Source organism: Eubalaena glacialis, chromosome 3 (assembly GCF_028564815.1).
Source record: "Eubalaena glacialis isolate mEubGla1 chromosome 3, mEubGla1.1.hap2.+ XY, whole genome shotgun sequence".
Lineage (NCBI taxonomy): Eukaryota > Metazoa > Chordata > Mammalia > Artiodactyla > Balaenidae > Eubalaena > Eubalaena glacialis.
The window spans coordinates 75,577,419-75,590,888 of NC_083718.1; the positions used below are offsets into that span (position 1 = coordinate 75,577,419).

The following is a 13,470-nucleotide window of genomic DNA, read 5'->3' on the forward strand; positions in this document are numbered from 1 at the left end:
AAAGGGAACCCTCTTGCACTGTTGGTGGGAATGTAAATTGATACAGCCACTATGGAGAACAGTATGGAGGTTCCTTAAAAAACTAAAAATAGAACTACCATACGACCCAGCAATCCCACTACTGGGCACATACTCTGAGAAAACCATAAGTCAAAGAGTCATGTACCACAATGTTCACTGCAGCTCTATTTACAATAGCCAGGACATGGAAGCAACCTAAGTATCCATCGACAGATGAATGGATAAAGAAGATGTGGCACATATATACAATGGAATATTACTCAGCCATAAAAAGAAACGAAATTGAGTTATTTGTGGTGAGGTGGATGGACCTAGAGTCTGTCATACAGAGTGAAGTAAGTCAGAAAGAGAAAAACAAATACCATATGCTAACACATATATATTGAATCTAAAAAAAAAAAAAAAATGGTTCTGATGAACCTAGGGGCAGGACAGGAATAAAGACACAGACGTAGAGAATGGACCTGAGGACACGGGGAGGGGGAAGGGTAAGCTGGGACAAAGTGAGAGAGAGGCATTGACATATATACACTACCATATGTAAAACAGATAGCTAGTGGGAAGCAGCTGCATAGCACAGGGAGATCAGCTCAGTGCTTTGTGACCACCTAGAGGGGTGGGATAAGGAGGGTGGGAGGGAGATGCAAGCCGGAGGGGATATGGGGTATATGTATACATATAGCTGATTCACTTTGTTATACAGCAGAAACTAACACAACATTGTAAAGCAATTATACTCCAGTAAAGATGTTAAAAAAAAAAGATGCCAGTACCAAGATGACAGAGCGTTAGAATTATCTGACAAGGACTTTAAAGTGGCCTTCATAAAAATGCTTCAACAAACAATTATGAATATGCTTGAAACAAATGAAAAAACAAAGTCTCAGCAAAGAAATAAAAGATATAATTGCAACACCCAGGCTACACCTATATTAATTGAATTAAAATTGCTGAGCGTTCGCAGCCAGCAGCAATTTTTTTTTTACTCCCCCGAGATTCCAAAAAGCAGCCAAGTTTGAGAACCAGTGCTCCAACTCATGGTTCTCAAACAAAGGTATCTATCAGAATCACCTGGAAAACATGATCAAGGCACAGAGATCCAAGCCCTATGCTACTTCAAGCCCGGGCCTCTATATTTTCATCAGTTTCCACATGATTCTAATAGACACCAAAGTTTGAGAACAGATGCCTTAACTAATCAAAGGAATTTGCAGGTGATTCCTCTCACTTGAGGATGCTGCAAAATTCTTGACCTGAAGGAGGAAAGAGCAGCATTTAAGTGACCTTGAAGCAAGAGGTAAAGTTTCAATCATACTTAAAAAAAAGTTTCAATCATACTTTGGATATGGGTGGCCAGGATATAGTGTGTTTAACCTGGGCTGCCAAATTTAAGAGAAAAAAATCCACACATCTTGAGGACCAGTTTGAAAATGTAGCTACAGTACAGGTTAAATCCATTTATGGGAAATAGCATGGGAGCGAAATAATACGTTAGCTGTCACTTGGCCCATGGGAGACATTAATCTTCTTCTTGGCAGAAAAATAAAACGCTTCCACACGAGTGCCTCTTCCCATCCAAAGAGACCAAAACAAAAAGGGAAGAGTTTATAATCAAGATAGAAAAAAAGGACACAACCAAGGAGCTTTTCCATTGTGCCCTGTGGGCTAAGATTTCCAACCAAAAGGCAACATCTCCTGGGCTGGAAGTTTTTTGGCATTTATACTTTCCTAGAGGGACCCTGGAGGCTCCAAGTGGAGTGGAGAGAACCGGTCCTCAGAAACGGAGCTGAGAAGTGCAAGGAAGAGAGCATGGAAGTTGACACGAGGAAGAGTTGTGGTAAGGGTGGGTGGATCGCCACCGTTAGATAGGAAGTGCACGGGCAGGAGCCCAGCAAAGAATAACTCTCCCCAGGAAGGAAGGGCCTTCCAAAGCCCCTCTCCTGCCCGTCTCGGCTTTTCCACTTACTCGTTGATGCCTCATTTTCATATCTGGAGACCATCAACATGACCCACCAGAGAGGCCCACCAAAGGTGGCCTGTTGCCCACTGGCACACAGCAGCTGGCCAGTCCCTTGGTCACAGGCTTAACCTCAATGGGAGGAGCTGAGACCACCACCTTTAATAGTCCATTTGCCCATTCAATCCAACCTAGAAAGATGGTCTCAGTTTCCTCACTGGAAGCAAAAACACCTACCCTCAGGGGGCCACTGTAAAGATTAAATTAGTTTGCATATGTAAAATTCTGAGAACCATGCGTTGAAAGTGGTGAGTACCGGAGAAACATTAGTTCTTGGTATTTTGAAGCATATTCAGCACAGAAGTTAATAGTGCCAGACTGCCGGGGTTTGACTCAGGGATCTATCCATTACTAAATGTAGACTGTGAGCAAGTTACTCTGCCTCTCTATGCCTCGGCTTCCCCATCAGTAAAACTCAAATGATGAGAGCACCTTAACGCATAGGGCTGTTGGGGAAGATTAATCATTTCCTAGAAAGAGCTTGGCACAGTGCCTAGAACATAGTAAGTGCTTTGTAAATGATAGTGATTATTATGTTAGCTTTCTATGATGTGAACAGCACGAGGCAGGTATGTGGGGAGTCCCCTTCATCCTTGAGGAGCTTATAGCCTAGATCAAGAGATAAGAAATGCACAAACAGAACCAGCAGGGAGGAGCAGCACAGAATAGGGGGCACGTGATGATTCTGCAAGCATGCAAACAGTGTTTCTAACATGCTCACGCACAGGCTAACGGAGTTCAGAGCGTTCTGAATACAGGGTACATTGGGCAAGTGCCCTCTTCTTGGCTACCCCTTGGTAGGGAGTCGCAGGTCTCATTCACCTCTCAAGGCTGATCATTTCAACAGTTCTCCTGGAAAGCACTGCAGCTTCAAGAATAAATGGGGGTAGTAACCACTGTCCTCAGTTCTCATGGATGGAGCCATAAAAGTGTTAAGACACACAAGTCTCGTTGAAGTGTTGCAGGAAACCAACTGGGTTACACGCGGTGGGTAGGAGACCAGGGGTTCTAAAGTGTTCCAACACTCTGGGCACGGGAACTTGCTGGAAGTGCCATTTTAAGTAACTTTTAAAGCTAGCTGCTCCAGTGTTTGAAAGGAAATATGATGCTGAATATAAAAATTGAAAAGGGAATTGTAAGCATCACAAGGTATTAATTAATCCCATGATGCAAGATTCCTTCTGCTTAGATTACCTCTGCTTAAAGACATATTTATCCAAGAAATTCAGAGAAAGGTAGTGAATACAGACAACATACAGTACTTAACAAGATTCTGTGATTTTTAATCCAAACAAGGATTAAAAGACTGGAACAAATGTGATGGGGGCATGCACCAGAAGCTAGTTAACCCCTCCTTATCCCTTCCCAAGGAGGCTGACAGCTATTTTAAGTCCACAAAGAAGTCACACTGTCTGATTTGCAACTTTGGGAATCAAGAATAATATGGCAGCTAGATGCTTTAAGCAGGCACGTAAAATGAAGATAATACACTACTAGGCCTCTGACTTATTAAAAAAACAGAGTGGGGACTTCCCTGGCGGTTAAGAATCCACCTGTCAATACAGGGGACACGGGTTCGATCCCTGGTCCAGGAAGATCCCACATGCCGCAGAGCAACTAAGCCCGTGCGCCACAACTACTGAGCCTGCACTCCAGAGCCCACAAGCCACAACTACTGAGCCCACGTGCCACAACTACTGAAGTCTGCACACTCTAGTGTCCGCGTGCCACAACTACTGAGCCCGCATGCTGCAACTACTGAAGCACACCTAGAGCCCATGCTCCACAAGAGAAGCCACCGCAATGAGAAGCCCGCACACCGCAACGAAGAGTAGCCCCCGCTCACCGCAACTAGAGAAAGCCCACGCACGGCAACGAAGACCCAATGCAGCCAAAAAATAAATACATAAAATTTTTTTAAAAAGAGTGTAGGACAATTCCTAGATTAAAACCATGCACAGATGAAATTTAAATTGCAATCTGCAGGACTAAACAACAACAATAATAAAAATAACGACCCACTGGGTGGCAGGCACTATGCTAGGAGTTTGCGTGCATAACTCATTTGCTCCTCTCACTAACCCTATGAGGTATGTGATACCTGTATCCTCTTTTTACAGATGAGAATACTAAAGGAGAGATGTTAAGTAACTCGCACAAGTTCACACAGCAAGTGAGGGATACAGCCAAGATTTGAACCCAAACACAATTCGGCTCCTGAACCCATTTGTGCTATGCTGTCAACCAAATTCATGTCATAAAAACTATAAAATAGAAAATTAAAGGAAATAAAGAATTGGGGGTAAAGGGTATTAATTCATTAATAAGAACACAACAGGTTGAAAATATTTTTTTTTACTAATAAATGACAATTATCTACTCCTAAAATTGGCCATGTGTTCTATAATCAAAGATTCTAATTCCATTGCATATCCGTCACTGGAATTCCATTTAATTCAGGAAAAATGCTTACCTGGCACTTCCTTTGGAAGGCAGTGGCACTCTGTGAGGTGGGGGTGATGCGGATACCTCCTGGGATCAGGGACTAGTCTCACTAGGGACTGAGAGGTACAGGCCTAAAGCAAGAGAAAAAGCCGGGGGGAGACTAGAGCCAGCTGAGGCATCTCCTACTCTTGGGTGATACAGGAGGGTCCTGGCAGTCCTTGTAGGGAACATCTTAGAAATTATATTCATTGATTCAAAATACATTTTCTATATGCAAAGCACTGCAGAAGACACAAGGGGGCAGAGTGACAGGGACCCTAATGATGACAGTGGGGGTATGAAAATCAGACAAGGGCAAGCAGCTATAATCCATAGCAGGGTCTGGTCAGTCCCTTCCACATAGAGGAGGGACTGGTAACATCCACTTCACTGAGTGACAGAGGACTGAGCCTAAGAGATGGATGGGGAATCACAGGGGGGGGTTGAGGGAATGGTAGGTACCCCAGTTGGGTTGAAGCATAGGGTGATTAAAGGGAACTGTTCAAAACCAGAGAGCCCTGAATATCAGGCTAAGAATTTTTGGATCTAATATAGTAGGCATATAAACTTTTAGTGTCTTTGAGTAGAAGGATATCATAATTATATTTCAGGATAATTAACAGAGCAAAAGTTTATAGGATAAAGTGGAGGCCTCCAGAAGGTAACTGAAACAGTATGGTGAGAGGTGATGAGCATCTGAACCAGCCAGAGGTGAGACAAGAAGGAACAGGCAGGGTGCATGGATGGATATCACTGTGGAAATTCAAGGACACAACTCATTTGAAGTGGGGGGATGCGGGTGGGGGGGGGTGTCTGGGAAAAGCCTGGCCACAATAGGTACTCAATCAACAGCCAATCAGTCCACTGCTCCAAAGTGTCAAGCTTGGTGTCTGAGAAGATGGTGGGGTCATTTAAAGAAGTATGAAGTCATCAGAGAGATTTGAATTCAACCTTGTTGAGCAACGGGGTTAGCAACATGTTCATTGGGGTAGAGATGGCCAGCAGGAAGCTAGAAATAAAGATCTGGAGTCTGGACTAGAGTTAGAGATCTAGGAGCCAACATGCATAACGAGGGGGGAGGCGGAAGGATGAAGCTGAGCACTTACCTTAGAGGTCAATGTGCAGCAAAGAAGAGAAGGTACAGACAGGGGGGCTATGCATGGCCAATTGAGAGCCTGCAGAGAGCTGAGTGAGGCATCCCAAGAAAGACAAGGATAGGCTGCTCAGGGAGAAAACTCAAAAAGAATGAGGACAGAGAAGGGTGACAGTAGAACAATTTCTACATGGCAGCCAGGACAGAGGTGGGAAGGACACGGCCAGGGACTGAATGAATATTGAGAAATTGTAGAGAGTAGACCACTCTTTCATGAGGCTTAGCTGTAAAAGGAAGAGGACAACATGTTAATGAAGAAAAAGGTGGAGTGAAGAGAGTTTTCACATAGAGAAGGTCACAGCACACTCTGGGCAGAGGAGTGAGCCAGCAGGGGGAAAGATGGAACAATGCAAAGGTGGGGGTAGGGAGTGATGGGGTAATGAACAAAGACTCAGGAGAGGCGGGCTAGCAGCAGAGGGAGGGCAGATGAATCTTAAGAAGAAAGAGGGAAAAAGAAAAAAACTAATCGAACTTCATAATTTAAAACTTTTGTGTTTCAAAAGACGATAACAAGAAAGTGAAAAGACCACCCACAGAATAGGTGAAAACACTTGCAAAGCTACGTAATGGATTTGAATACAGAATATGTAAAGAGCTCTTACAATTCAGTATTTTTTTTAAAAAAAGACAATCCAATTTAAAAATGGGCAAAAGATCTGAATAGACATCTCTCCAAAGATGTGAAAATGGCCAATAAACACATGAAAAGATGTTCTAATCATTATTCATCAGGGAAATGCAAATCAAAACCACAGTGAGATACCACTTCATACCCACTAGGCTGGCTAGAATCAAAAAGCCAGATTATAAGAAGTGTCGGTGAGGATGCGGAGAAATCAGAATCCTAACACACTGCTGGTGGGAAAGTAAAATGGTGCAGCCACATGGGAAAACAATCTGGCAGTCCCACAATGGTTAAACATAGTTACCATGTGATCCAGCAATTTCACTCTTACCTACCTACCCATGAGAAATTTAAGCATATATCACACAAAAATTTGTGTACAAAATGTTTACAGCAGCATTATTCATAATAGCTAAAAAACAAACAACCTTAATGTCCATCAACTGATAAATGGACAAAATGTGGTATACCCATACAATGGAATATTATTCAGCCATAAAAAGCAATGGAGTCCTGATACATGCTACAATATGGATGAACCCTGAAAACATCATGCAAAGTGAAAGAAGCCAATCACAAAAACCCACATACACCATGGTTCCATTTATATGAAATGTCCAGAATAGCCAAATCTAGAGACAGAAAGTAGATTAGTAGCTGCTTAGGGCTGGGGTGGATGGGGGCAAGGGGGATGATAGTTAAAGGGTACAGGGTTTCTTTTTGAGGTGATGAAAATGTTCTAAAATTGACTGTGGTGATGATTGCACAACACTATGAATATATTAAAAACTACTTAATGGCATATTTTAAATTAGTGAATTGTATGGTATGTGAATTATAGCTCAATAAAGCTATTTGGGAAAAGGGAGTGGAGGAAAGAAGGAAGTTCTTTTTCCAAAAGCAGGAAGGAAGGAGGAAAGTAGCAGAGACCAAGTCTGCAGTGTAGGACAGGAAAGTGGGAAAGACGGAAAGGGTGGTGGGCATGGCTCCAGGCTGCTGGGGGAGCAGGATAAGGGCAGCAGGAGGTCACTGAGGAGCTAAGGGCAGCCTCAAGGCAGTGAGGTGAGAGGAAGCAGATAATGATGGTCAAAGAAAGCATTCTGAAGGTTTGAGTTCCAGAAGTAGCAGCATTACGAGTAAGCAATAACAAACAATGAGTCTGATTAGGGTCTTGGACACGGATGATTGGCAAAGGTCAGCATGGCAAGTGAGTGTGAGATTCTGACCACTAAATGGACTGGGACATTTTGGGCAAAGGAGACATGGTAAAATCATGAAACGTACAGATAAGGTAGAAATACATTTGCCCATCAAATCCCAAAACACCAGCTCCAGAGGAACACCCTGGGGCACCTGAGAGCAAAATAAGGGTGAATAAAAACAGGTATTATTTCTGAGCAGTGCTGTATCTTTGAGACTCATCATCCCCCAAAGATTCATCTGGTCCAGGCAGAAGATAACAATGGATACTAAAGCATCTGGACAAATACCTAATAAGGTGAAATAACCTGCACTTCAATGATGACATCAGCGAATACACCAGGGCCTCTATCTGAATCCCTACTTGTCCACAATCCTGGAAGACCGGACCCTTTGAGGGGTGGGTGGGGGAGGGGAGAGTGCACACCCAGAATATAGCAGAGTTGGTTCTGAGAGCTTTTTACCACACACCACAGGTTAGGTTTGAGTTAGAGTACCCCATTTATGGTGAACCAACATATGTAATGTCCTAATCTGGAAGCCCTCAGGATAGCGTGTTCAAGAGGCATCCGCAGGTAGCCTGCTGTGTGGGGTTACTGGAATCTCTAAAATCTACATCATGGAAACCATCAGCCAGTGAAGCCATTTAGCAAGGAGGGAATAATGGCCAGAGAATTCAGTTCAGATTTGACCAAGGACTCCCAAATCCCCCAAATCACTCAGCAATAAGACAATATATTTACTGCTTTCAGACTTTCTACAATTGGAAATTTCTTCCACTTGATAAATAATTTGATGTTGCTGGCTATATATATATATATATATGTACCTGATGTTGGGGGAGGGGGTTATACACAGAAGCACGAGACAAGGTACTCAAAGAACACTCGACATCACCGGAGAAGCTACATGCAGAGGGGAAAGCACACAAAATTTTATGGTTGACCATGATCCAAGGATGGCTTTGGCAATATCTCTCATCCCACGTGCACTCTTGCACTGTGACCTTGACACTCCCCACCAAGAAGTGAAGAATACTTCTCCTCCCCTTGAATGTGACCCAGCCTATGGCCCGATTTGACCAACAGAATGCAGCAGAAGTGACTCCGTGTAACTTTGGAGGCCAGGCCTTAAGAGCTTCCACCTTCCCTGCTTGGAACACTCCCTCCTGAAAGCCAGCTGCCAGATCAAAGGGCCACCATGCTATAAGGAAATCCAAGCTACCCAATGCAGAGAACCTGCACACGGAGGACTACCAAAGCACAGCCATGAGAGTGAAGCCTTCTAGGACCTTCCAGCCCAGCCACAGCAGAATGAAGCCGAGTGAGTGATCCAGTCCACACCACATGCAACAGAAGAACAGCCCAGCCAAGTCCTGCCTGAACTCCTGACCCACGAATCATGAGCAGATTAAACAGACATTGTTTTACGCCCCTGAGTTTTGGGGCAGGCTGTAAAGCAGCAACAGATAACTGAAACCAACTTGAAGCCAGGAAACTAGGGATGAGTCCTGGTTCTGTTCTCACCTAGCTATGTGACCCTGGGTCGACGACTTCCCCCCTGGACCTCAACTTCCTCATCTGTAAAATGAGGAGGCTATACAAGGTGAGCTAAGATGCTTTCCAGTTCTGACAGGCTGTGCCACACATGCCCAGATCAGTGAACGGGCTACGCAACGAGAGCTAGGAATACAGATGGAGCTACTACGTCAGGATGAAGTTAAGGAACCATGGACGAGGAATCAAAAGGACTGGAGTGTGAGGCTTAAATGAGGCAGCACCTAGAACAATACATGGTCCATAGTAAGTGCTCACTAAATATCAGCTATAATCATTATTCTTTCATCTTATCAGTTCGGTGACTCTGGACAAGTTAATCTCTCTGATCCCCAATTCTTTCATCTGAAAAACAGAGATAACACTAATGTCCCAATTTCCACATGAGGAAAATTGTGTGTGTGTGAAAGTCGCATGCAAATCAAAAATCACCTACAAACGTAAGGCATAACTATGTTATTAATACTCTTATTCTTTGCACCACTGTCATGAGAAGTCTTCTTCTCACCCAGCAAGCAGAGACAGCCAGGTGACGGCACTGGCCACCAGGAAGGCATACTGGGAGAGGGAGAGGGAGAGACAAATACAAAGGAGCCACACAAGCTTTCAAGCCGAGAAGGATTTTACCGCCCACCCACCAGCAACGGTCAGTGAGTCAGGTGCCCTTTCTGACACGGAGGGCACTACCCTTAAGAGCAGCTCCCAGACCAAGGTTATATCTTGAAAGAGCCTAGCACTAAAAGTGTGAATAATTTTCTACATCAGAGTCAGAGAGGCCAACAACCTAAGGATGCCCCACCAGTGAACCGCGAATCAGACCAACCGCCCAGCACAGAGTGAACATTCCATAAAAAATATTAAATGAATAAGCATTGCATTTGAGGGTCTGAAGTCAAAGCTCCCAGGTTTAAATCCTGTCTCTGCCATACCCAGCTATGTGCACTAAAGCAGGCAACATATCCTCATTTATAAGGTATAAGGAGATCCACCTCCGGGGAAGCAGTGAGAATTACATGAAGCACTGCAGGTGAAAAACCTCTAGGATCCTACTTGATAGTTAAATGCACTGTGTGTTTTTTAAGTGCACAGAACCTCTGACACCCAGATGCCCTTCAAGCCTAGCCATAACCTTTTCAATCTCCGCGGCACCCTGAAAATGAGCGGCATCCATCCAAAAAGTCATTCCATCCAGTGTTGATTCTGAACAACTGCCAGCCCTTGGGAGTGAAAGACCTGGGCTCATTTTCCAAGAGTATCTGACAAGGCAGCACTAATACATTTACATTTTACAGCCTGTGCTTTGCCAAAACAAGGAATGAGTGTGGTGTGGATTTAACCCTGAAAACCCAGTGATCGTGCAGTTCCACGGACACTGCTCGGGAGGGATGTGAAAACCAGCCAGATGAGGTGCTTGCCAGGTGCTCATGAGACAGAAAAGCTTCTGCTTCCACCTCTACTCAGGTCTTGGCTGACATGATTTGAATGTACTGGTGTCCAGCATCGATTACCAAGAGCTGGGAGTTAGGACCCAGTTCTCAAGGTCAGCCCTGTCCTTTCTTCCCTACCTCGCCATTCTCAAAGCAGAACCCATGGTTCACCATGTCCCACGTCTGCATTGGGAACACAGCTGGGACCAACTGTGGTTCCCCTTCCTCTTATGGAGCACCACTGCCTGTGAATCCAGGCAAGTTACTATAGGAACTACACCACACAACCCCCAGACATTTGCTTAGAAAAGAAACTGCATGTTGGGAAAGAGAGGGTAAGATCCAGCAAGCTGGAGGCAAGCCTGAAGCCAGTGTTTCTCAAAGTCTGGTCCCAATCACCTGCATTAAATCACCTGGAATGCTCCTTAGAGGTGCACAGTCCTGGGCTCTCCCCAGAGGTGTCAGATTAGAATTGGAGGTGGCAAGAATCCGACTCTTTAACAACCTCACCCGGTGATTCTTATGCATGCTAGGTTATGAGTCCTAGCGAGGACCAAATGCAGAGACTGTGAGAAAAGAATTAAAAGGTTAAAAACACTTTAATTCTGATCTTTCTTCTTCTGTTCGTTCTTGCAAAACAGAGCCCTGGTGAACCAAACAAGACAAAAACCAATTTCCCAGTTTATGCATGTCCAAGAAAATTAAATCATGACGTGATGAAAACTCATACTTTAAAATTTAAAACCCTGCTCACCAAAGCAACAGGCCCGGACAAAAATTAACCCAAACATCCTACATTAGACCAACCAGCTCTATTCTGAGAGAAGCAAGATAAGATCTTGGCTACAGCCCCACTCTGGTCCCAGCCATACCCAGTAATTCAGCTCTGCATTCCACTGCAGGGTTTGATGTCTGGGGAAACAAGGGGTGCCCTTCTAGCTCTAGCAAATATGGCTGGGGGAAGGTTATTCAGGGAGAAAAAAAGAGGTGAGATTTAACAACTCACACGTCTCCATGAGAAGGAAGAATAATCGAAAGTAACTGACCACATTGGACTCATATCAGACACTCAAAAAGATGTCTCAAGAATTGAAGGAAATAGCCACCTGATGGAGTAACCCTTGCCTGAGATGCTAACACCCTGCCATCTACAAAGCCATTAAGGAGAAAAAGGGAATGAAGACTGTCTCCACATCGAAAGTACTACCTTTTCAAAACCAGAAGACACAACCTACTTGGAGGGGTAGTATTTTCTGTCACTTAACCAGTGACAGGCACACAGTAGGTGCTGAGCATCCCTGAGTCTTGGGGGGAGGGCGTCAAGCTGCATGAAGGAAGGGCAGAAACACTATTCCCCTGTGATGGGCAGCAGGAACCCCAGCTGTAATCTCAGAAACCAGAACTCCTCACTCTGGGAAGTGCATCACGGGGGGCCAGCCTTATTCACACCTCATGGTGCAGTACAGAGGATTCTGCCCCGCCCCCACTCCCAAGGACGGACCTGGGGCTTGGAGCTGAAAAGTCCAGTCACCCCCGATAAATTCTTCAGCAGCGGTCCCCTACTAGCTGCTGAAACTTAACATTAAGCCACAAAACTAGTAACCGGGCAGCTTTCACCACACCTCCCCCCCTTCAATGACTGGCACTTGCAAAGGAGTCGTGGCAAATAAGGCGTTTAGGAAGTGACTCTGACACCTGGCCGGGGTTACCTGGAATCTAAAAACAAAAACCACCCCTGTATTATTTTCTTCAATCAGGAAGCAGGTATTCCCCCTTTAAACGACCTTCCTGAAAGCACCTCTCCCAAGAGATCCCAACAGGTAAATAACACCAAAGCTTCCCTAAACCGATTCTAAAGAACCACGTCCAAGCTGCGCTCACCCACTGGCTTCTCCTTCTCGGAAGGAGGGATCCGGGAAGTAACTCAATCAGTCCTGGATGGGTAAGGATGGGGGAGTCTGCAGGTGGGAGGAGGGGGGTTAAGCAATACCGCTCAAACTTTGCAGTTGCTCTTTAGCAGTTATGGGCAGGAGCCCGCGGAATTCTATACAGAGAAGGGGAGTCACCCTCCCTAACAGAAAGGCCCCCAAATCAGCCTAACCCACCAGCTCTGCGTCCGGGATGGCTGCGCATCCCGTCCACTCACACATGCCCCTCCGGGGCAGTCCCCTCCCTGGGGCCCCCTCACCTTGGCCTCGAAGCAGATGCCGTGCTGGAAGGCGTCCTCGTTGTGCAAGGGGATCCGCAGGTCGTGCCCATCGTCCACAAGGTTGTACTTGGTTTTGCTGGGCATGGTGACCCGCGGTGGACCGGCTCCTCCAGAGGCGGCGGCGGCGGTGGCAGGAAGGGGCTGGCGAGACCCAGGGGAGGGGAGGCGAGAGCTGGGGGCGACGGCGCGCGGAGGGGGCGCAAGCGGAGGGGCGCCCTGGCCGCGCGGCGGCCGTGGAAGACGGGACTCGGAGCGACGCCGAGGGCCGAGCTGCAGCGGGCGGCGCGGATGCGGGCGACGCGAGCGGCGCTGTGGCCGCGCAATTCCTACCGGCGAGGAGGGCGGCGGGGGCGGCGGCGGGAGCGGGCGGCGCGACGAGCGGGCTGGGGGAGGGGAGCAGTGGGCGCGCGGCCCGCGGCGGGACTGGGCGCGGCACTGGCCCGGGAGCAGTGGCGCGGACGGCCCGGGACGAGGAAGAAAAGGCGGCGGCGGCGGCAGCGGAGCGAGGTGCCTGTCACGGAGACGCCGGATCAGCCGCCGGCGAGCGGCTCCTCCTGCGGGGTGGGCCCGGGCCGGCTCCTCCCGCGGGGCGTCCAGGCCCCGCCCGCCGCCGGGTCCGCCCCCGCGCTGCCCGCCGAGCAGGTGAAAGTCCCCGAGAGCGCCGCGCCCGGCCCTGCCCGCGTCCAGCGGCCCGATCCCGGGAACTTCGCCCTGGCCCTAGGCAGCCGGGGTCTCAGGAACCCGAGCTCGGTCCTGTTTTTGTTTTTTGCAGTCAGAG

At 46.8% G+C, this 13,470-nt stretch overlaps 1 protein-coding gene across 2 annotated transcripts in view; it reads right to left on the reverse strand.

Moving 5' to 3' along the window:
• Positions 1-13,221, reverse strand: part of C3H1orf226 (chromosome 3 C1orf226 homolog) — a 309,505-nt gene extending 296,284 nt beyond the window's left edge. Inside the window, exon 1 of one of the 2 annotated variants that reach the window (XM_061183173.1) lies at positions 12,672-13,221. In XM_061183173.1, the coding sequence (XP_061039156.1) occupies positions 12,672-12,776 (105 nt within the window). In that variant the 5' untranslated portion in view covers positions 12,777-13,221. The remainder of the gene's footprint in view (positions 1-12,671) is intronic. The other variant, XM_061183172.1, reaches the window with a different exon arrangement.
• Between the last annotated feature and the right edge of the window lie 249 nt (positions 13,222-13,470).